Source organism: Lithobates pipiens, unplaced genomic scaffold, assembly GCF_037356315.1.
Source record: "Lithobates pipiens isolate NorthernLeopardFrog02 unplaced genomic scaffold, aLitPip1_a1.2 Scaffold_1, whole genome shotgun sequence".
Lineage (NCBI taxonomy): Eukaryota > Metazoa > Chordata > Amphibia > Anura > Ranidae > Lithobates > Lithobates pipiens.
This window is the reverse complement of record NW_027507685.1, coordinates 180,568,987-180,593,104: the sequence shown is the minus strand read 5'-3', so window position 1 is coordinate 180,593,104 and position 24,118 is coordinate 180,568,987. Positions and strand designations below refer to the sequence as shown.

At 42.0% G+C, this 24,118-nt stretch overlaps 1 protein-coding gene across 1 annotated transcript in view; it reads left to right on the top strand.

Annotated features, from left to right (window-relative positions):
* The first annotated feature begins 1,029 nt into the window (after positions 1-1,029).
* The window catches only part of SRPK3 (SRSF protein kinase 3), a 188,301-nt gene continuing 165,212 nt past the window's right edge, over positions 1,030-24,118 (top strand). The window contains exons 1-2 of the mRNA XM_077478981.1: positions 1,030-1,254; positions 4,663-4,783. Coding sequence (XP_077335107.1) covers positions 1,239-1,254; positions 4,663-4,783 — 137 coding nt within the window. The 5' untranslated portion in view covers positions 1,030-1,238. The remainder of the gene's footprint in view (positions 1,255-4,662; positions 4,784-24,118) is intronic.

The window sequence follows — 24,118 nt, the reverse complement described above, 5'->3', positions numbered from 1 at the left end:
TACACTATATCTTTCCTCTAATAGTATATACACTATACAAAAGTGTATACAGTATATATTTCCTCTAATAGTATATACAGTATATCTCTTCTGTCTGTTATTCTCAGAGTGGATTAGATATTTTGCTCCCTAACCAAGTTGGTTATTTATATTTACCACTGTATATAGAGATATTTAAGAATAAATTGCCTTTTTTTTTAAACTTTACATATTAACTAAATTATACATGACGCTTTTTTTAAGGTTATTAACCGATTAATCGAAACAATAATCGACCAACTAATCGATTATGAAAATAATCGTTAGTTGTAGCCCTAGTATTGATCCAGTATACAAAATAATACTGTATTGATCAAGTATAGAGATAATGCTGTATTACTCACGTTTATAAATGTATATGCAAATATTGAAATAATGCTATATTGATCAAGTCTAGAAATAATGCTGTATTGAACAAATATATAAATAATGCTGTATTGATCCAGTATATAAATAATACTGTATTGGTCAAGTATAGAAATAATGATATCCCGATCGAATATATAAATAATGCTTTATTGATCAAGTATAAAAATAATATTGTAATCATGCATATAATTAGTGCTTTATTGATCAAGTATAAAAATAATATTGTAACCATGCATATAATGAATGCTTTATTGATCAAGTATAAAAAATAATGCAGTATTGATCAAGTAGAGAAATAAAACTATTCCTCAAGTATATAAATAATGCTGCCTGTATTACTCAAGTACATAAAATAATAAAGTTTGGAAATAATACTGTATTGGTCAAGTATAAAAATAATACTGTAATGCTCAAGTAACAAAAATAACGCTGTATTGATCAAGTATAGAAATAATGCTGTATTGATCAAGTATAGAAATAATGGTGTATTGATCAAGTTCTGCCCTCATTGCTATGTCTGTGTATTTGTGCAGTCCAGTCTCTGGGAGGGCTCTGCCATGTCCTTTATGTCTCCTCCCTAAGCTGTGACGTTGTCTCCTGACATAGAACCGAGTCACTCCTCCCTGCTTCTGCTTGTCTCTCGCTATCAGCTGTCATCTCCTTTGCTGATCTTTGCTTCTCATCCCTTCCTGTGTGTCTCTGTCTGTCTTGGTGTGATCTCCTCCTTCTGCAGCTGTCTCTTCTCCCATCTTAGCCTGTCTCCCCCACCCCCCAAGTCTGTCCTGTCTCATTATGTCTCCTCTGCTCCCCACTGCCTTTCCAACTCTATCATGAGCTCCAAGAAAGGTGAGCACTTCAAGACCTGACATAGGGGGAACATGTAGCTGATTTTCTTATAATAGCTGGGGGTTTATTATTATATATTGTATGGGGGGGGGGGGGGGGGTGCAGAATACCCCTGTTTACTTGTCCCTTTGCAGCCTGGAAGCTGATGAGTTAATTCTGCTCTTCTATACACTATTAGTCTGAAAAAGCATTGATGTAATGCAGTGGGTGACCCTCTATGTAACATAGGATCAGTTAAATACAGATGTACAGTGAATAATTAATGCATACAGCAAATGTAATATATATATTATTTGTTTTTATTTGGTATGTGTGTCTATTTTTAGAGCTGACCATTTGTTGCAGTAACTATGCAGACAAATATTTATGTGAACCATAGATGTATGGGTAAAGTTTGGCTTATGAAAGATTGTCTTCTTATTTTTTTTATATAAAGTATTTTATGAATTTGAATATTGCCTTAGTATAGCTGGCTGTTTTTTTTGTTTTTGCTTTTCTGTTGTTTTTTTTTTTTTTTTTAATAGGTCACACAGTGCTATAAAGAGAGGATGACTTTTTTTTTAAATCACTTGTATTTTGAGCTGGAGATGCTTATGGTTGCCATATGAAAGGAGGTCGTGTTTTCCTATATTTTGTAAGCTGGCACATTTTGGCTCAAGTGACTCCTTGATGGCAATAAAAGATGTTTTCTAGTATGTTGGATGAGATCTTAGACTTTGGTTCTAGGATTTGATCCTCCAGGAACCCAAATGGCCCATACAAACAATCCGAAAATCAGAAGAAAAATACAGATTTTGACACGATCGTACGATAATTGGATCTTTAGTACAGAGCTTTCGAGAGCCGATCATGACAGTTTATCCGATATTATTAGATTGAACATGCACGGACGTTTTCCTTGTACAATACCAGATCGTACGATTTTCGTTTAGTCACTACAGTTGTTGCCCCAAAAATACAACACAAATACAATGTAACACATGACATCACTTCCAATTTATTTTTTTATTTTTTCCGTCGTACGAGAATTTTCGTGACTTTAGTAACTTATCCAATTTCTACTTGCGACTAGTAAGCGAAAAAAGTTGGATGATCTGTCTTGCGATTTTCGGATTGCGTGTACGGGGCATAAGACTGGTAAGGAACCGGCCCAGGTAAGAACAATGCTGGATCCCTAGACTGCGTGTTTATTAAAAGTCAGCAGCTACAGTATTTCTAGCTGCTGACTTTTCATTTTTATTTTCCAGGGGCCAAGTTCCTTAATGATCAATTTGCTTTTCCAAATGATCTATAGTTGACAAACTATTCTATTGATATAACATGTAATCGATAGCTGGAAGATACAGTTGCAAGTTATCGGTCACATCTTAAGGGCCGGTTCACACAGCGGGCGATGCGAGGCGACACGACTCGCCTCGCCTCGCTCCCGCAAGTCGCCCCCGTTCTGTACAATGGAACCGTTCTGAGAGCAGCGACTCGAGTCGCTCCGACTCAGAAAAAAGGTTCCTGTACTACTTCTGGGCGACTTCGGGGGCGACTTGCATTGACTTCTATACAGAAGTCCTCTGCAAGTCGCCGCAGGTCGCGGCGAGGCAAGTCGGAGACGCCTCGCCGCGCCTGCAGTGTGAACCGGCCCTTATTGTCACAATGCAATCTTATAATCTGATCAATCAGAATATGACAGAATTCATTAACAAAGCATCTCAGTGCTACCGATCAATGCACTATAACTCTGGCTAATCGAGTTTGATCTCGGGCTAAATTATACAGAAGGTAAGCTATATGCTTAAAAGGTGTTTTTTTTTTTGTTTTGTTTTTTTATTACATTTTTTTTATTTTAATGCATTTTCTGCATTAAGGTAAAAAAACTTTCAATACTTATTCCTCCCTTCTCACTAAACACCTAAGTCCTCTCTCGATCCGCTGCTTTTCCTGTCTGCAGCACCGCTGATGTCTCTTCAGAAGACTCACAGGAGACTTTGAGAGCAGCAAGAGCCATTGGCAAATTCTGTGAGGTGAGAGTGGGTGCGTCATAGGTGAGCTGGGCTGTGCATGTCTATGGATGCACACAGCCCGGCTCAGCAGTGCGCCAACACAGGTGGCCTCTCAACACAAGGCTTGCTAAGGGGGCACTTGAAGATGATTAGGATCAGAGAGCAGAGGACTCCAGAAGAGGAAGTAAGGGGCAACTCTGTGCAGTGCCACTACACAGAGCAAACAAAACCTTTTTTTAAAAAAATTTATGAAAAATATAGCCTTTACAACCACTTTAAGTCTTACCTATTCGATTGTCTGATGATCGTTTGGATCACACAATGATGGATGGATTTGATCCCATTGCCTTCAGCGGATCAGGAAGGAATATTTTTTCTCCCGCTGGAGAAAATTGGACCATGCCTTTTTATAGTGTTTATTTTTTTTCTGCCTTACACTAGATCAATTGTGGGTATACGGTTTTCTATATAGTTTGTTTTAATACTTTTTATTTATTTATTTCTATCTATTGGTTTAACTAGATGGACTTTTTCTAGTATGTTGTAGGAGATCTTCGACTTTGGTTCTAGAATTCACTCTGAAAGTTCTTCTGTAATTATTTGCTGTTCTTTTAGTCATGGTGGCAATACACACTTCAATAAACAATCATTTTCTTTTCCAATCGATAGTTCACAACCCATTCGATCAATATAACACACAAAAGGGGGCGATTGATAGTTGGAAAAATGCGATTGTAAGTTTTTGGTTGCATTTTCATTGTCAACATGCAATCTCATATGCTGATTAATCAGGATATGACTGAATTCATGAATGCATGAATGAAAGCATCTCAGGTGCTGCCAAATCAATGCATTCTCACCCTGGTCGGTCAACTTATTTTGATCAAATCCAGTCTAAATTGAACAGAAGGGAAGACAAATTATACTTTTTCGATTGATTGCTGATTTGATTATTTTAATTAATCACACATTTATTGGATAATAATCCAATTCGATCATATTGCCTTGGGTGATAGGTAGGATCTTTTTTCCTCCTAACTGGATCGAATTAGATAGACCATGCTTTATAGTTTTTTTTATTTTAATTTTTTGCTATCTACTGGATCAAGGGTTCTGTATATGGAGATTTTTTTATTTTATTTCTCTTTATTTTTTTTCTATTTGGTTGAAGTAGATGGACTTGTGTCTTTTTTGTTTTACCTGACTATGTAATGAAGTCCAAGTGTGTATGGTCACCATTAGATTTATCATAAATTGAATGGATTGGTGGTCAATATAAATCTATATGGCCATCTTTAGAAGCCTATTGATGTAACATACCAAATGCTTGTTTGTGACTTCCATGTTGGTTCTGTCTTGTGATTATTACCCCTCCACAACAGGATTGGTCTTCACTTGCCACTTTATTTCTTAGTTTCAGGCAACAGTCAAGGAAAGAAGAGTAAAAAGAAGCAACGAAGGCAAAAAAAGCCTGTTGAGAGTGAGATACTCGGGATTCCGGAGGCATGCAGCCCCAGCGCAGACAGCCAGCCTGGGTGAGTGGTCAGGCCCTCTCACTTGTTGTTACATTAGAGCTGATACAATGGCTTTCAGCATGTTTTAGCTCATTAAAAAAAAAAGTAGTTTTTGCAATCGAAGAATAAATAACTTATTTACAGGACTAATTTTAAGCCCAATAAATATTTGTTCAGAAATTAATACTTGTTTAAATTGACATTGTACTTATGGCCTTCATTCCATAGTTTAAAGTTATTGTAAAGCTTTTTTTTTTTTTTTAATACAATTATTAACATGTTATACTTATCTGCTCTGTACAATAGTATTGCACAGAGCGTCCCTGAAACTCCTCCTCTGGGCTCCCCCGCTGAAGCTCTCCACTCCTCCTCTTCTGTACCTGCCCCATAGCAAGCGCTTGCTATGGTAGCAGAAGTGTGGGCTTGCTCCTGAGCCGTGCTGTGTGCGTCTATAGACACAACACACAGCATCTAGGCTCTTCCCCCCTGCTCTCTTTTCACAGGATTCGACTGACTGCAGCAGGAGCCAATTGCTGTGAGAGAGGGGAGAAGAGCTGCTGCAGACAGGACAGCACTGGACTGAGAATGGACTCAGGTAAGTGTTTAAGGGGGAACTGAGGGGGAGCTGCTATTGAAAGGTTTATTACCTTATAGTAGAGAATGCATTAAAGCGGGAGTCCGCCGGGAGTCCGCGTTTTTTTTTTTTTTTTTAAAAAGCCAGCAGCTACAAATACTGCAGCTGCTGACTTTTAAAATAGTGACACTTACCTGTCCAGCGCGCCCGCGATGTCGGCACCCGAAGCCGATCTCTCGATCATCTCTCGGGTGCTGCCGCCGCCATCTTGGGTATGGGAATCAGGAAGTGGAGCCTTTCGGCTTCATTTCCCGGTTCCCTACTGCACATGCGCGAGTCGCGCTGTGCAATAAGGATGGACCCGCTGCCTCTGGGATCTGTGTGTTTCCCAGCAGGCATCGGGGGACTTTCGGAAAGGGGCGTAATCTACGCCCCTTTCCGCAGAGAGCTATCCCGGAAGTGGGTGCAGATACCTGTACTGTACAGGTACCTGCACCCCCCTCCCCCCTGAAAGGTGCCAATTGTGGCGCCGGAGGGGGGGAGGATTCAAATGAGCGGAAGGTCCACTTTAGGGTGGACCTCCGCTTTAAGTTAAAACACCCTTTTGCCTTTAGGTCCACTTTAAGCTGTACTGAATGGTTATAGCAGTTGTGCACTGTGTGAACACAGCAAAACTCTGTGTGTTTGTGACTGTGTCGTCAACAAGCCTTGGAGTTTGACCACTCCATGAAGTGCACCCCACTTACAAAACAATTTATTGCGGGACGCCTTTTAGAGAGGCAGTAGAGCTGTTGCTTCCAGGCGTTCATCTGCCTGCCTCCTAATTGCCTGTTTGTTGCCAGAGCTTGATACTGTATTGAAATACTGTGCGGTACCCACAAACCAATACTGCGCAACACCCACAAGCCAAACATTTGACTTTTATGGCCAAGTTTGACAGGCAATGCCACCTGTCGGACTTTACAAGCTAAGTTATATTTGCAATGACATGTGTAAGATCCCCGTCCGGCTGCATGGTATCTTTGGATGTGCGGGGCGGGGGGTAAACATGACATGCTGCCTCTTTCTGTGCAATACAAGTGATTGTGAGGTCTAGATTTGTTTGAATTATTATTACTATACAGTATTTATATAGCGCCAAAAGTTTATGCAATGCTTTACAATCTAAAGGGGAGACAGTGCAGTTACAATACAAGACGTTTACAAGGTTACTATGTAGCTATGTAAGGTCCCTGCTTAGATTCCAATCTAACATCACTTTGTTCTATTTGTGGGCAATACGGCCAAACAAGTCAAAACATTAGGGATTCAGAAGATATCGAATCAGAACTCTATTAAAGTTAATGGGGAAAAAAAAGTTCTAATTTTTTTAGGCCTCTGGATGGCAGCTACAACAGCCAAATACAGCAAAATTGCATGGGAAGCCCACCACACAGTATATCTATGAAACATGTTGCTATTTAAAAAAAATGGGTGTAAAATGTGCACAGCAGTGAGGAGGGAATATTTTTCTGCAGCCTTGTGGGAAACATTTGAAATACACCAATAATTCAATTTATAGCTTTGTTTGTATAGCGCTGTTACAGAATCACTTGGGTCATGTCTGGGACCGTGACACAGTGGCAGCACTTTGCTGTATATGGTTTTCTCCCCTAAACCCCTTATTGCAACATTGTCAATGGGCAAAAAAAAACTTGCTTTCTTAGTAGTTGTAAGAAGGATCGTAAGCTAAAACCAGAAATTTGGCTTCACAGTATTCAAGTATTAAAGCAGCACCCTATTTAATGGCATGGCACTGCAAAGCACAAGTTGCCTTGATAGCTAATTAGCCTGGCTGTGGTACCACATTTGGATGTCAGCACGACAAGCCTGAAAGGTCATACTGAAGGCCCTTGAAGTTGTCTTCCAAAAAGGAAATAATATTTTGAAAGTTTTACATTTTGAAGTTTCAAATCTACCTTTTTGTTTCATATGATTTGAATGCATTTGTGTATCTATATATTTATTGATTGATTTTGTTTTTTGGCGGTGTGGGCGGCAGAAGAGGGTGGTGGATTGGAAGGAGGATATACCAGGAATTGACAGGAAAGGAATTACGTAGGCTAGAATTGAGATTGGGGCTGCCCTATTCATTTAGAAATAAGAATTATTACAAATACGCTATAATGAGAGGAAAACATGACCAGTGCAACCCAGATATACTTCCCTTTTAATTGTTACAGCCCCTTCATACCCCTTTTTCCCACTTTTGAATAAGAGACCACACCGTTCTTATGGAGTATAAATGGCCATAACAGCCTTTATTAACCAAATAACGTATAAAAACTCCAATTAACTTTAATATAGAACAAGGTAATTAAAACCATAAAGAAACAACATGTTTCAACCCCATTTTTTTGATCAGTGACGTAGCTATCTCCTCTTTCACCGAATATATATATCACCAGTACACTGCGGGACCTTTACCAACCATCATAGGCCTCCAGCTGTACCGCTCGGAGACACCCCCTTTTACCCGCAGTGCAACCACCAGTATTCATCAACCATTTGATGAATACTACCGATGAGCCCCCCCACCCCTTTTGCCACATCCGTTACCGCTACCGTCACTGACCAACAAACAAACACCGCCAACCCCCCCCCCCCCCCCCCCCCCAGCTGTCATAACAACCTTCTGCAAACGAACCTGGAATGACAACATAAACAAAAGAAAATAGAGAAAATTAATCAACAAAACTCAAGGGAGGGTGGGTGGGAAAACCGCCTCCTCACTCACTAACTTTTTCCGGCTGGCTCCCGCTCGGCTCTGCCCCTTCTTACATATGGCCGCTCCCCCTAGCTCCTCCTACCCTCCCCCATGGACATAACTGGGCACCTTGTCATGCCCAGCCCTATGCTATAATTTCCCCTGCGTGTCATTTACGCTCCGGACTTCCCTGATGAAGCAGTAACAGGGGCAGCAAGAGATTCAAACAGGGTTCATTTTGATAAAGTTTGCATGCTTACCATTGCTTATAGACAGGTCCCTCTAGCTGCTCTGACCACTCTTTCTGTTAGGGCACTTGCAACAGGGCAGACCAGCATCTCTAGTGCATGTTCTGAAAGCTCTCACCACTGATCCATTTTAGACATTCAGTAGTCCAAGAGGTCTTTGTGCCCTTCTAGGGTTGTTGGTATCCAATATCGGCTGGCTATACATGCATCCGGACCCAACAACTCTTTTACGTTCATAGAAAATCTTTACCTGAGAGTGCTACCTGGCAGCAGGCTGGCCCACGTTTGCCTGACGTTTACATTGCCTCTGTTAGATAGATTACCATGCTGGTGGTGGTTCCACTGCTGCTTCATGCTTGACCACCATGGATAGTGCAGCTACAACAGGTAGAGGAGGCATCCTTGCCAGCTTTGGTAAAGGTTTTGTATAAACACCTCCTTTTAGTGATGCATTTTATGTTCACTCTCATGTGTTGGAATGCAGTCTGCCATTTTGAACTTGATTCTGAGAGGGTGACTTTGGAGGGGTATGCCTCATCCCTTATGGGATAGCCTGCTTAATGTTCCTGTGAACATTGCAGTTCGGTTTGAGCATTTCAGAATCAAATCTGCAATATTTGGGGAGATTTCCTATTTGTGTGGACACAAACAGCAATCCAGTTGCACACTGTAGCTCAAAAGCTTTTTACAGGCGTTTGAGCTTTCATTTTTATGCAAAGCAAAGTACCAAAACATACCCACTCTTAAGTGAACTAGCAAGAAAATCCAGATTTTCCTAGGAAACAAGCATACACATTAAAAGATTTACAAATTTTGTATCTCTTGTTACTTTTTGTTTTGGTGACAATGGTCACCAGTAGGGATGGTGATCTACAAGGGGGGTAGATTCCTCACCTGAAGCTGCAAATAAACAAAACGTCAGGGATTCTCGTAGAATCATTGGCCTAATAAGGTTGCATGGCCATATTAGATCAATGACATTGCCATGGTGTGTATTAGGTCAATACTGTCAATGCCGCCTTAGGTCAATGTTTTGTATACATCAGCTGTGGGGTGGGGTATCTCTTGCAATATTTGCACGACTGTTTATAAAATGCATATATTCAGAAAAAAATACACTAAAATATAAAGCACAGTATAATATCCAGTTTTAGGTAAAATACAAAACAATGGGTTGTGTTTAGTAAAAAGATACTAGACATGTCAAGTCTTAAAATTGTATGCACCCGTGATATCGCGAAAAACTATTTTCAATACTCTTTAAAGTGGTTGTAAACCCTTACAAACCACTTTGACCTACAGGTAAGCCTAGATTAAGGCTTACCTGTAGGTCCAAGAAATATCTCCTAAACCTACACGGTATAGGAGATATTTGCCAAAACACAGGCATCACTGTCTACTGAGCGCGCCGCTGTCAACGGCGATATGCCGCGAGTGGTGGCTCCCGTGCACATGTGCGGGAGTGACGTCATCGCGGCTTTGTCAAATGACAGAGCCGGAGCAGCGAGACCCACCGAGAAGATGGAGGCTCCGGACTACAGGGGACAGCGGTGACTTTGCTGGCTCCTGTGTCAGGTAAGTGACACATAATGAACTACTATGCGATGCATAGCAGTCCATTATGCTTTACCTTTGCAGGGAATCAAAGAGGAAGTAAACCCATCAGGGTTTACTTCCTCTTTAAAACACTTTAAAAGCCTTTACAGTTCAAAGTTTACCATGAATTATGGCCCTAGAATTATTTCTCTCACTCGCGATATGTGGTGCAACCACAGTCTACAGATGTACATACCCTGTGCATGCGTTTTGCATTTGCTGGTGTGTTTAGGGTGACGGGTTGCGTGTTTTTTAAATAACTGTATTGTATTGTATTTTTTTTAAATTTCATTTAGCTTTTTTGCAATCAAGAGGGGCTAACAAGCCCCCTATGTGATAGCATTTGGCTTATAACAGTTACTCTTTATGATGACATTGTTTGTCTATTAAACCTCCAATGTCTCCCCTGCCTTCCAATACAGATAATCAAGCACTAATTGTGCTTGATTAGCTGCTTCTCCGGTTTCAGTATTCAGAGAATGACAGCTCTGTAACAGGAATCACTTCTGACTTCATAAACAACAGAGGAAACTGGGGTAATGGATATTCCCCAGGGATGGTTATTGGGTTGAGCCACACCTCATGCACTGTAAAAGTGATTGGCTGGCTATAAAGGGGTCACAATTACTTTTACATGACAGCCAGGAGCTGGCTAAAAAAAACAATAACACGGCTGCTACTAGAGCCATGAGTTTGTTTTAAACCCTTTACTTTCTGGACATACATACTGTAGTACTTCCAAAGAGGTCAAAAGTTAAAAAGATCAGCAAATGAGTTGAAATTCATTATTCCACTTTAATTTGTCTAGGATTGGTTGGCCTAGCAAATTCAATCCAAGAGTGTGTTAGGAAAACTTCTTTGCTGTCCAAAAAGAACATTAGATCAAGATTAAAGGTTTCCATTGAACATATAGATAAATACCAGGCCTTATGGAACAATGTGCTGAAGACTGATCAATCAGCTTTACAGATATTTGATTACAGTATAGGTAGACATGTTTGCTACAAACCGAAAAAAGCATTTTAGGAAAACAATTGTAAAACATGTTAAAGTGTTACTAAACCCAGGAGCCTGCATTCACTATATCTGGTCTGCCACAGTACACAGAACATGGAAATGCAATAGTTTTAGTAAATATAAACTGCTAAATGCCATTTTTCATCAGCAGTTAGAGCAGTCTTGTGACTTGTATCAGTGTCTGGTTAAAGCTTGTAGGAGGAGATTTTAGTTTCCCCTGATTGTCCTGTAAGGCTGCAGGACCCCTGGCCCTTTGTCTGGACAGTGCTGATTGGCCCTGTGCTTATCACATGCACTCTCCCAAGAAAAAACAACACTCTCTAGCAATACACACCAAACTGGTGCAGCTTGCCCCTCAATGCTCTGTTCTATCAGGAGATGGACTGGAGTCAGTGGAAAAGGAGGATCACAGAGATAGGATCACACAGCCTTTATACACAATGCAGAGGATTAACCCCTTAGGTTCCACAGTGAGTATAACCAGCATGCTTTGCTGCATATACAGACTGATTTTACTGTTGTGGGTTTAGTAAGGCCCCTTTCACACTGAGGTGGTTTTCAGGCGCTACAGTGCTAAAAATAGCATATGTGTAGTGCCTGAAAAAACGGCCCCTTGTGATATTGTTGTCACATGTACACAAAGACCACTATTTGTCATAAATTCCTGCAACTGCTTCAGAGTTGCTGTAGGCCTCTTGGTAGCCTCTCTGATCAGTTTCCTCCTGGCTCTTTCATCCAGTTTTGAGCGACGTCCTGATCCAGGGAGGGGTTTCATTGTACCTTCCATTTCTTAATGATGGATTTCACTGTGCTTTTAGGTGCTTTTTGATAAAGCTTAGAAGCCTCGAGCCATTTTGTATCCATCTCCTGACTTGTGCCTGTCCGCAACGTTATCTCGGAAATCCCGAAGACAGTGCGTCATTTTTGGTCCGTCGGAACAGCATACAGACGAGCGGTTTTCCCGATAGGAATTGGTTCCATCGGAAATATTTAGAACATGTTCCATTTCTAGGTCCATCAGAATTTTCAACGTAAAAAAGTCAGATGGGGCATACACACGATCAGAATATACGATGAAAAACTCCCGTCTGACTTTTTCTGTCTGACATTCCACTTGTGTGTGCGTGGCATTAGAGATAAAAAAAAAAGGTTCACACGATTGGACTGATCGGGTCCATCTATCCGTTTTTCAGGCAGACTGGATGGGGCCACATATTGTTCTCTATGGAGAGGCAGATGTCAGCAGATATGTGACACCTGCCTCACAATCAATCCGACAAAATCCTCTGAAAACAGAAGTATGGCATTCGCCATCCATCCAACTGGTCCGATCGGATGACAGTTGGATAGAAACGGACATGAAGTCCATTTCCATCTGACTGCCCCATAGAGGAGAGCTGGCTCTGTCCTTGTCTGCCCTGTATAGTGGAGCAGAGAGGACCTGTCATCCGCCTGCTCAGCGAGCATCAGCGGAGAGATCCCCCGCTGAGCAGGCACATTCCGCTCGGACGGATCCACCCCGTGTGAAAGGGGCCTTAGGCATGAAGGGGTTAAGGTCCAATTTACATAAATACATTATGCTGCGCTGCAGTATATCACACGTTGATCTGTGTTGTGTGTAAACCTAACACCATGGCAGAACTTCTGTTTCTTCAGAATTTTTCAGCGCCCAGTATTGCTTTAATGGGCATTGTGGTGCTTGCAACACAGATGCATAAGGAAGGTATGTTGGGGGGGGGGGGGGGGGTGCATTCAGAATGAATGGCACCACATCGCACCAGTGCATGTTACTGCAGTACACTGGTGTAAATGGTTCTTATTTAAAGGCTGTAATCTGAGTAGGCCTTGATCATTATACTGCCCTGTTACTTTGGATTCCTGGCTGCACGTGTTCCTCTAGCTAATGTCTGTGAAGTGGTTGCTGATGGTCTGGATCTACACAGTGGAACTCTTACACTTGATCCCAACCCCCACAGCCTGGCAGCTGCTGTGTATTTATAACCCTGACAGTGCTTCCAATCTATCTGTGAGCTGTGAAATCATCACAGACCCATTCAGAGCCTGGGGCCAAGAAGCATGTTGTAGTCTCAATACTGTAACGTTTATATGTATATATGGGTCCACATTGTACAAAGGACCATGGTATAAAAAATGACAAGACTATGATTATATAAAGAATGCTGCTGTATAGGATAGATAATGTCATCTAGGAGGCTGATATTGTTTTTGACAGTGCTGTATTCTGCTTGTAGGTACTCAGTATAGAGGCTGGTGAGTGATAGTGAGTGAGTGACCCTGTAGACTCTGGATACACTCTTCTGTCTCAGCTTGCTAACTTTTGATGTGTTGCAACTAAAAAATAAACGTTTGCAAACAGGCAGGCTTTTTTTTTATACAGAAGAGAAATACTATGTTTCCACTGCATTAAAAGAGATGTATGATTGTTTTTTGTTTTTTAAGACTCATACTTGCCTAGGTGGATGCAGCTTCAGTCCCCTGGTACCTCTAACACTGAGAAGCGAGCAATCAAACACCGCTGATTGCTCGGTTCTCACAGCTCCATGTGCAGAGAGCTGGTGACTGTCACTCACTGGTTCTCTGCTCTGCCGCTCCTCACTCACTGGAGTGCTGTGCTATGGAGAGGGCGGGAACAGCTGGATCAGGTTCTCAGCGGCACACTGACCAAAATGATACTGTTTCTGTGCATTGTAATATGTCCATGCAGACCTGCAAAGTTAAAAGGTCTACTTCAAAGCCTCACTCCATCTTTGTTATGACTTTAAATAGTTCAATGTAGGCCACCATGACCAAAGCAAACTGTTTCCTTTACATGTGGCTGCTGTTAGAGCTGTAAAAACTGCGTGTAGCATCAGCTACACACAGTATACAGCCTTGTGTATTGGCAGCAGTACAGGGACTTTGTGTTTCCTTCCCCAAACAAAATCGAGTTTGGCCCAGCACTGTTCAGCCATTCACAAGAAGACTTGTATTTTATGAATGAAAGCTTCCTCTGAATGGCTTGGGTGGAGAAGGGAGTGGTTGATAACATGATCTCCACCTCAGCTATTCAGAGGAAGGTTTATAATAATTAATCAAATACAAGTCTTCCTGTGAATGGCTAAGCCCAACTCAATTTAGCTCTAGGAACGGGACAAGTCCCCATACCACAGCTAGAACACAGCACTGAATACTTGATGTAACTGATGCTACATACAGTTTAAACAGTGCTGACAGCAGCCTCATGTATTAGTAAAAAGATAGTTTGTTTGAGTTAGCTTGGCCTGAACAAACTATTTAAAGCAGGGATGCTCAACCCATGAGCCCTCTAATGTGGCCCACCACCTCAAACCAGTGAAGCTTGTGCCCATGCTTTGGGATGGTGGGTTGGCAAGCCTAGGTTGCTGTCAACGGGTTTCTGACCTGCCATCCTAGGAGCATCAAAGTGCATGGCGCCAGCAACAAAGAAAGCAGGTGGCCTTTAAGGGAGTTAGAGCCTCATAGGCCAGTGCTTGCTCTGTAGCTCCGTCCCCTATCCCAGGCAAAGTGATACCAAGTGGACTTCGACTGGGACCTTTCTAGCAGCCTGGAGCGTTCTGCCAGCAGAAGCTCGAAGAAGAAAAGGTCAGTGTATTAAACATCATGTAAAATGCACTTTTGCAATGGGCATAGTAGCACTTATAAAAAAAGGGTTATTGGGCTGTTTTCACACTGATCCTTAGGTGCAGTGCACCTGCAGCCTTCCTATGGGGTTAGCTGACCTGGGCCATAGTCTTCTATTATATCCTGTCGGTTTGTTGCACTTTCTGAAAGTGCACCAAAAATTCTGACTGCAGAAGTTTTGGTGCATTTTCAGAAAGTGGAACACACCTGCAAGCTAATCCGCAGGAAAGACAGGGTGCAGATAATCCTCAGCGCATCAGTTTAAAAGCACCCTTATAGGAGGCTCAGGACAGTAAGGGCTAATTTATGTTTGTGGTTTGGGGGGGGGGGGGGGTAAAGTCCTATAGTTCATTGTGGCCTGCGGCTGGTTACCAAATCACTTAAAGTGTAAGTAAACCCCGCTATCGTTTTCAGCCAAAGAAGCTGCCATCTTTGCCTCTGTTTATTCTACAACTGCCATGATGCTGGACATGTGATCAGTTATGACACCAGCCATTGGATGGTTTGACAGTTTGGTTGAGAGCACAACCAATGGGAGTGTTGCATTTCCATCACGTGTCAGAAATTAAACTGCTTTATGGATGGGTTTACGTCCACTTTAAGTGGCCTGCACTCTTCAACAGGTTGAGCACCCCTGATTTAAAGTGACAGCAAAGCTGGCGTTAGGCTTTAAGAATACATTTACACCTGGTAACATTCTGATTCACATTCTGGTAAAACTTGGGTTACTGCAAAACATGCCAATATACCATGCCCATGTTAGTTTGTTGTGATTCTATTATTTTTCAGTGGCACCCTAATTAATGCACCTGAACATGCATTGCAGCACCCTGGAAAATATGGTGACACATTACTCAAAAATGGTTAGAAAAATAGGGGTGTGGCTGGAAAATCCTCACAGTATACGGCACCTCATCCCAATTAATTGAACAAGAGTTTGTAGCTAGGGATAGAGGGAGGGGATTATATCAGTGCCAAAAGATGCCAAATTACAAATAATATATAAAAAATATCAATATACTTATACATACATATACAAATTACAAAAACGACGGACAAAAATATCCAAATTTCAACATACAATAATATAGATGGGTACAGTACAAATACATTTAAGTTTGTGGACACAGAGGGAAAGACAGGCCTAGATCTTGTAAAGGCCAGTAGTACAGGTAATCAAGTCCTACATGTTTCACCAAAGCATTGGCTTCCTCAGGGAAATTATACATGCCTGTGCCAAAAGTGAAGATTCTAAAAAAGCAAAAAAAAACATAAAATCTACAGTTCAAAATCAAGTTTAAATACATTTTATGTGAATTCAGAATGCTTGACATGATCATAGGCCTCCCATGACCGGTAGATCCAACAATGCGCCACAGATACATACCCACAAGCTACAGCACCACAATGGGAAAAGGGCATTCCAAAAGAGTCACTGGCCCTGTACCGCATCTATGGCTGCAGGGGGTGGACAAAGACCTAGCAATCAAAAGATTAAAGTGTCAATTTGTGTAAACGAATAAAAATATTGGGATAGACAAGGTCACAAATATGCAGGGCTAACATAGCCTCAATTACTTACAATTGTGGATTAAAATCAATAATGAAGGAATCAAACTGCATACAATAATAGTATTGGTTTGCAACAACGGGATATCTGAGCTAATATAAAGCTATGGTGTATAACCTAAAAGTAAGATAGGGAAGAGCTATCAGTTATAAAGAATTTATGTGGGAGATCGCTAGTTGAAGCATTAAATCAAGAAGTGATAGAATACCTTAGCAATAGCAACAACAGATAACAGCGCCCCTGAGTCCAGCAGAATAGTGAGTGGACTGACTGGCTTTATAAGCCCCCCACACTTGATTGGCATCAAGCCAGTGAGCGGACAGGAAAAGCTTGTGCGCATGTGCCTGTGAATTGTACACAGCGGGCCTCCAATCCCCGTAATGCAGCGCGTAATCACGTTTGTGTCACATGTGGTGACTGTCTGATTTTCTGTCTGTTACAATTGCACCCTATTAAAATGATATGATTCCCTTCATGCAATATAAATGTGATTATAAAAATAGCATATAAGGGAGGGAATATTGTCCTCATGGACAAACCCTTTTATTTAACCTCCCTGGCGGTATGATTCTGTCTGGAATTAGGTGCTGAAAGTGGTACAATTATTTTGCATGGAAATCTGGCGTTTTATTTTGTAGTCCTGTAATTCTTAGGAATAATGCCCTTAAATCTGTTCAAACCATAGTCTAGCAGACATCCCGGGTATGATAAAGTTTATAATATAATAAAGAATAATAAAAATTATTCAATAATGTAATAAAATCCTAAAACACTGAAAAAGGGACACTTTTTGGTTGCTATGGACAATCTCCAAATTCCACACTGAAAAAACAGTATTTATAATATAAAAGTGCATGCAGGGCACTGCACAGACCACTAGGGACAAAGGGGGTGTGTATTTTTTAATACAGCACTGTAATCTGTAAGATTACAGTGCTGTGTGTGTTTTGTGTCTTTTTACTTTTTAGAATTTGCCGCCGTTCTCCGCTCCTGTGCGCCGTAACGTCGCAGGGAATGGAGCTCGGCGGCATTCGGCACTGTGTGAATCGAGCGGAGGACAGCTCGATCACACAGCACGGAGGACATTGCTGGATCCAGGGGACAAGGTAAGTAACTCTCCCTGTGTCCTTCCCTGCATCCAGCGATGCGATCCCGAGTCTGGCTCGGGGTTACCGCTCCTGCTAGTAAATTCCCAACCCGAGCCAGACTCGGGATTACCGCCAGGGAGGTTAAGGATGTGTTATAATATTCTCAGTAATGAGGAAAATTATGATATCCTAGAGAGAGATCCCACCTCAAAGTATTTACATGAATTGAAACTCATCCTTATGAAAGGAAAAGAAAGGGGTGTCCTATCAAAAGTGGAATTCGACCAAATGATGGATTACCACCCTCTGATATCTACCCCCAGGAAGCCCAGTTGAAATAACTTAACTGAAAAAGCCAGCAGATATACAGTAGATTTTGTCATGCGTCCATGTGTATATGGCTTATCGTCATATATGGAGGACATTCAAGATTTTGTCAGCAAATTAGAAGGGGTGACATTGACTGATGATATACTTCTGGTAAGCCTAGATGTTGAGGCACTGTATAGTAACATCACTCACAATCGGGACTTGAGGTGTGCAAATACTTCTTAAGCACTAGAAGTTTTGCATTCCAACAACATACAAAAATGTATACTGAAATTACTTTAGTTTGTGTTGGAACATATTTTTTTCTGTTTTAATGTTAAAATATACCAACAAAAGAGGGGCACAGCTATGGGGACTGCATGTGCTCCCACCTACACCAATTTATTTTTGGGATCTTGGGAGCAAACCATAGTGTTCCAAGAAGCCATGGAGGTATACACATCACACATTCTGAGACACAGGGTTCTGGAACACATACATGATGTGGTATTAAAACAAGACAGACCAATAGCAAGACATATAGTACAAAAACACCATGTAAAAGCTGATGACCTGTCCTTTTGGGTCATTCAACAAATTAAATTGGGTCAGAGGAAAGGAGATCTAGATAAGAAACGGCTAAAAACAGAAGCCAAATGGATCTTTTGGTTAGGGTCACGTGCCCCACAGGAGTACATGAAGGTTTTACCTACCAACCTTTTGTGGGCGAATAGTTCTTGATAGCCCCTGCAAATTATCTGTATAGTGATTTGGTTATAGATGTTTATAAACCTTTAATGGTGACTCATAGGAATTATTTCTGCAATAGAGACATTTAGAAGGTGATATAAGTAGTACAGATATATAATAAGTAAGATTGAAAATGGTGAGCATGAGGGATATCCCCCCCCCCCCCCCCAATCAATCTGAAGGTAAAAACATTCTATTTAAACATTTGTGGAACAAAAAAAAACATTCTATTTAAAATCCACTAGATGCCGCTGTTAAGAAGTACGGTATCTATAAATAGAAGCTGTAGACAAGCAGAGTCGCCATTAGCCATGTGGTGGTTACAGCACTTTTCATTTCGAGCACTTATTTTATTTTATACAACCCCCGACAAAGCTCTTTTTCAGAGTGAAACATGTAGGGTATCACGTTTAGATATGGTATTTTGTTTGGTGGGGAGGGGTTTTATTTCTTAAGTTGTTCTCATATCTCCTAGTTATCAGTGGCCAGGAGTCAGTGTTTTATAGCAGTCAGGATGCTTTTTAAGCCCAGGAAGAATGGAAGTAATAGATAGAATTCTACTTTATGGTCCTTAATTCAATCAGTGATTAAAACCTCTATGTGAGTGAGTGGGCAGACGCACCCCGCGAGAGTTAATACACACTAATGAACAGCATGATGCGTATTAAACACCCTGCAACAGACAGTCTTGCTTTGAATGGGCCTGTTCACTGCCACTGATACAAGGACATTGGACCACAATGTGTAGCCATCCCTGCCATGAATTTCAGGCACCACCACCCCACCTGCGAGCCTGGGGTTGGCCTGAAAATTTTGTTGCTGAGTAAAACCAGGGTGATCCTTCCTTTGGCAAATGAACCAGGAAGTAATGTGTGTTACATCACTTACTGCCACTCATCAGAAGCCCTGGACAAGGAAGGTAACAATGAAGCACGATCTGTGCTACATTAGCTTCATTGGAGGACAAGGTCAACATCAGGGGTCTATTAGGGTCTGTTTCTGTGACCCAGAGGACACAGGATTGAAGCCTTCAAGCTCCAGACCCTGATTCAGGATTACAAAACGTAGATTTCTCCACTTACAGTAAACACACCAGAGCTCTGCACTCTGCATTAGTGCAAACCTTGTGTCATTCCTATAGCCATTTTCACAGTGGCTGGGCTTCACACTGTCACAAGGTGAAATCTTTCAATCCTAGTTCTTGAGATCCTGATGTCAACCAAAGGTTCCCTTATTTCGGAGGGGTTAACTCTCACTTCCTCTGTAGGTTATGTAATATTAAGGGAATCATAATCTCCCCAATGGGACACAGATGGCAAAAAGGAAAAACAAATTGTGACTTTAGTTCTACTTCACAGAAGCCTGTATTAGGAAGTTCAGGATATACTAAATGCTGTTCTCCTCAGAGTGAGGTTACAGATCAGTAACTCCTTTTTGTTGTAAATATTTTTTTTTGGTAAACTTCCAAAACACTTTGTATGGAAAAAAAAAATTAAGTTCTGGGCTGGGTCTTGTTAAAGGGCCTGCTGCAATGCTTCAATCAAAGTTGGCAGGCCGTGGGGTTCTAGCTCTTCTAAATACAAACTATCCACCTTTATGCTCCTTATCAACCAAGGGAGCTTGGCATTCCCTGATTGCCATAAATATTTATTTATTTTTTGGCCACCCAGCTGGTAACCACGGCCTGACCAACCGCTCTAATACCTATGCTGGATGCGGCAGTAGTCACTTCCCTTGAGGCCTTACAGCTCCTTTTGTTCAGAGGCCCGAAGGCCCCATAACCATTCCAAAGAGAGCAGTCTCATCTAAAATTCCACTCTGGCTAATCCCCTCCATGCATCACGTCCATATGCTGCCCGAACCAGGAGCATGGGCCAAATACAACATAAAATATATTTAACAAGTAACATCTGGTGCCGCACTAAAACCCCTGCCACAATTATCACCTGACTTTAATATTCCCCCATCCTATCTGTTTCAATACCTGTGAGTGCACTTTGGTCTGTGAGTGCACATAGGTCTGTGAGTGGTCTGTGAGCTCACGTACTCTGTGAGTGGTCTGTGAGTGCACGTAGGTCTGCGAGTGGTCTGTGAGCACAGGTAGGTCTGCGAGTGGTCTGTGAATGCACGTACGGTAGGTCTGCAAGTGCACATAGTTCTGCGGGTGCACGTAGTTCTGCGAGTGCCTGTGTATTGTCTTCTTGAGTACCTGTGTATTGTCTTGTTGAGTATAATGCCTTGTACACACGATCGGAAATTCCGACGGAAAAGGTCGGATTATATTGTCGGAAAATCCGATCCTGTGTAGGCTCTATCGGTCTTTTTCCATTGGAAATTCTGCCGGAAAAAATTTGAGAGCAGGATCTAAAATTTTCCCACAAAAAAAATCTGATTGGACTTTTTCCAATCATTTGTAGAGAATTCCGACGGACAAAGTGCCACGCATGCTCAGATCAAATTATGATACTAAAGCTATTGGCTATTGGCCTCTATGTAGTCCCGTCGTACGCAACGAACGTCACCATGTTCCGAACTATCTGATTTTCCGACAACTTTGTCCGACCGTGTGTATGCAAAGCCAGTTTCGGACAAAATCCGTCAGAAAAATCAGATGGATTTTGTGGTCGGAATGTCCGACCGCGTGTACAAGGCATTAGTTTCATGAAGCTAGTTGTTGGTAGTTTGGACAGGGTATAATCCCCAATCCTCATTAAATTTTATAGGTACGATGCCCGGCAGGTGTGGAGAAGCGACCTGTTGTACATCTTTTGCATATATGCATTCCTTGATCATCCGATCGAGGGTGAGTACTGCTGTGCAAAATGTAAGCGCATTGTTTCCCTGGAAGCCCAGGTTCTGAATCTGGGGAAGCAACTGTCAGCACTGAGCAGTCCCTCCATACTAAAGGAGAGCCAGGAATGTACATGGCAGGTGCCGGCTGGGGCCAGCAACAAGGCGGGTAGAGACAAAGAGTTGCAACCACTAGCAAAGAGTAGATGGGTGACAGTCAGGAAGGGTAGAGGGGAAATTGCCAGGGAGGCCGATCCAGGGCTGGAGCATCCCAATAAGTACACTCCGTTGAGTGACATTGGTGAAACCAGTCAGGCACCAACACTGCTGGAGCTGGGGGACTCTCCTAGCTGCCAGGGGAAGGACTCCTCCAGTGAGAGTGGGGGGTAAGCAAAGGGAACGGAAAGACAGGTTCTGGTGGTAGGGGACTCAATTCTTAGAAGGACAGAGAGGCCAATCTGTAATAAAGGCCAAACAGTATGTTGTCTACCAGACGCTCGGGTTCAGCGCATCATGGATCTGGGGGTCAGATTACTGGGAGGGGATGGGGAAGACCCAGCTGTCATAGTGCACGTTGGCACCAATGACAAAGTCAGAGGCAGATGGAGTGTCCTAAAGAATGATTTTAGGGACTTAGGAGCTAAATTGAGCAACCTCCAAGGTAGTATTCTCAGGAATGCTACCGGTACATCGAGCCACACCAGAAAGGCATAGGGAGATCAGAGAAGTTAACAAATGGCTGAAGAACTGGTGTAGTAAGGAGGGGTTTGGGTTCCTGTACTATAGAAGGGACGGACTGCACCTAAATGAGGAGGGTGCGGATCAGCTGGAATGAAGATGGTCAAAAAGTTAGAGGGGTTTTTAAACTAGGCGATGGTGGGGGGGAGGGTCCAGAGGTAGAGATAGCCAGTGCGGAACATATTCCAGAGGCTAGTATTGGGGGCATTAGTGGTAGGTTGACCAAAGCACATAATCCCAAGGTAAGTATAGTAACAAGTCCTAGTTGCAATCTCAGAACACCCAATAAGAGGATAATATGCGACCGGTCTAAACTATGGGGCATATTCACCAATGCCAGGAGCCTGGTAGACAAGATGGGTGAACTAGAGATACGGTTGTACGAGGAGGATTTGGATTTTGTGGGAATTTCAGACACCTGGTTCAACAGCTCTCATGATTGGTTGGCAAACATTCAAGGGTATACCCTTTATCGCAAGGAGAGTATAAAGGGGCAGGGGTATGCCTATATATCAAATATAATGTACAAATGAATGTGAGTGATGACATCACTAAGGGAACTAGGGAGGAGGTGGAATCCTTGTGGGTAGAGCTCCAAAGGATGAAGCTAAGGGGAAAATAATACTGGGAGTATGCTATAGGACCCTTAAGGGAGGGAGGAAGGGGAGACAGATCTCCTATCACAATTTTGGATTAGCAGCAAGGATGGGAAGTGTTATCATAATGGGGGATTTTAACTATCCATACATAGACCACGCATTCATCTAAGGCTCACCAGCTCACCAGTTCCTAAATGTCTTGCAGGACAATTTTATGGGTCAGATGGTAGACACACCAACTAGAAATAAAGCGTTACTGGATCTACTGATTACCAACAATACAGACCTGATCACGGATGTGGAAATACGGGGCAAATTTAGGTAACCGCGATCACAGGTCAATTCGCTTCAGTATAAATCACACAAATAGGAAACCTAAGGGGCATACAAAGACACTGAATTTCAAAAGAGCAAAGAGCCAACTTCCCTAAACTACGAACCTTGCTAGAGGCATAAATTAGGATAAAATATTAGGAACAAAGAACACGGAGGAGAGATGGGTTTTCTTTAAGAGCATATTAAATAAGGGCAAAAAATAAATAAATCACTGGATTCTGGTCAGATATGCTGTCTGTAATCAACACAGTGTCATTATCTAGGATACCCTTGTCCATGGAGATCTGTATACTGGGTTTGGTTCAAAACCTGATTCCCACTGTAGCAGAAAGGACACTGGTCGGTCTTCTTCTTTTTTTTGCCAGAAAAAGAAGGCCCCTCCTTTTTTTGGGGGGGGGAAAGATTAATGAACAATAGCCTTCCATTTTATAGGATACTTGTGTGAATAGGGGCTGCCCTGCAAAATATGGAAGAGTATGTTCTAAATGGTTAGCTGATCTCACCACGGTATCACCACAATTGCTCATTAGATTGCCTTGACCTTCTCATACTTTAGCTAGTACGGAGCCACTCACGGAGCATTCATTCTTATTCAGCGATTATGTTATTCTGCATTGTACACATTTGTTTGATGTAGTTATCTTCCTCAACCACAGCTTGTTAATCCATGTGCTATCTGTGCATATACCATGTGATGCTACTGGTTTAGCACCCCTGCGTGGGTAGCGCACACTTATTCCTTGTTTTGTTTTGTTTATTGTTATTTTGTTGTTCTTTGTCTTCCTTTGTATGTGAAGAAAACTTAAATAAACACATTTAAAAGAAAAAACAGTTGACAGGCCTCAAAGAATTGTTAAAGTGAGTCCAGTACTCTTACCATAATCACAAGACTCTGAATTGTTTTCTTGGCCAGGCTGAGATTTTTTTTAGACACCATGATAAATTAGGTCTGCTGTAATTGTGTTTCTGCGATACAGTATAATATTCTGCTATCCCCTGTTGGCCATATAACTTATATATATGGCGGCAAGGCAGCTCTCCTGCACAGGATCAAGTGCCTAGTATGCGCTTTTCAGGGGTGTGCTTGCACACCTCCGGTGACCCGCTGCTGCTGTAATTTTACACAGTGGGACTCAATGTCAACTGGCCCCCACCGATTAATAGGCAGAGAGCAAGAACAAGGCTGATTGCCGTTCTGACAATGATATTGAGGTCGGGAGACTGAGATGACTACTTCAGAACCTTCACTTTATTCTGTTGTGGCCAATGACAGGTCGACTTGGCCTTGTGTTTTGGATCATTGTCATGTTGGCATGTCCAAGTCACATGCACAGC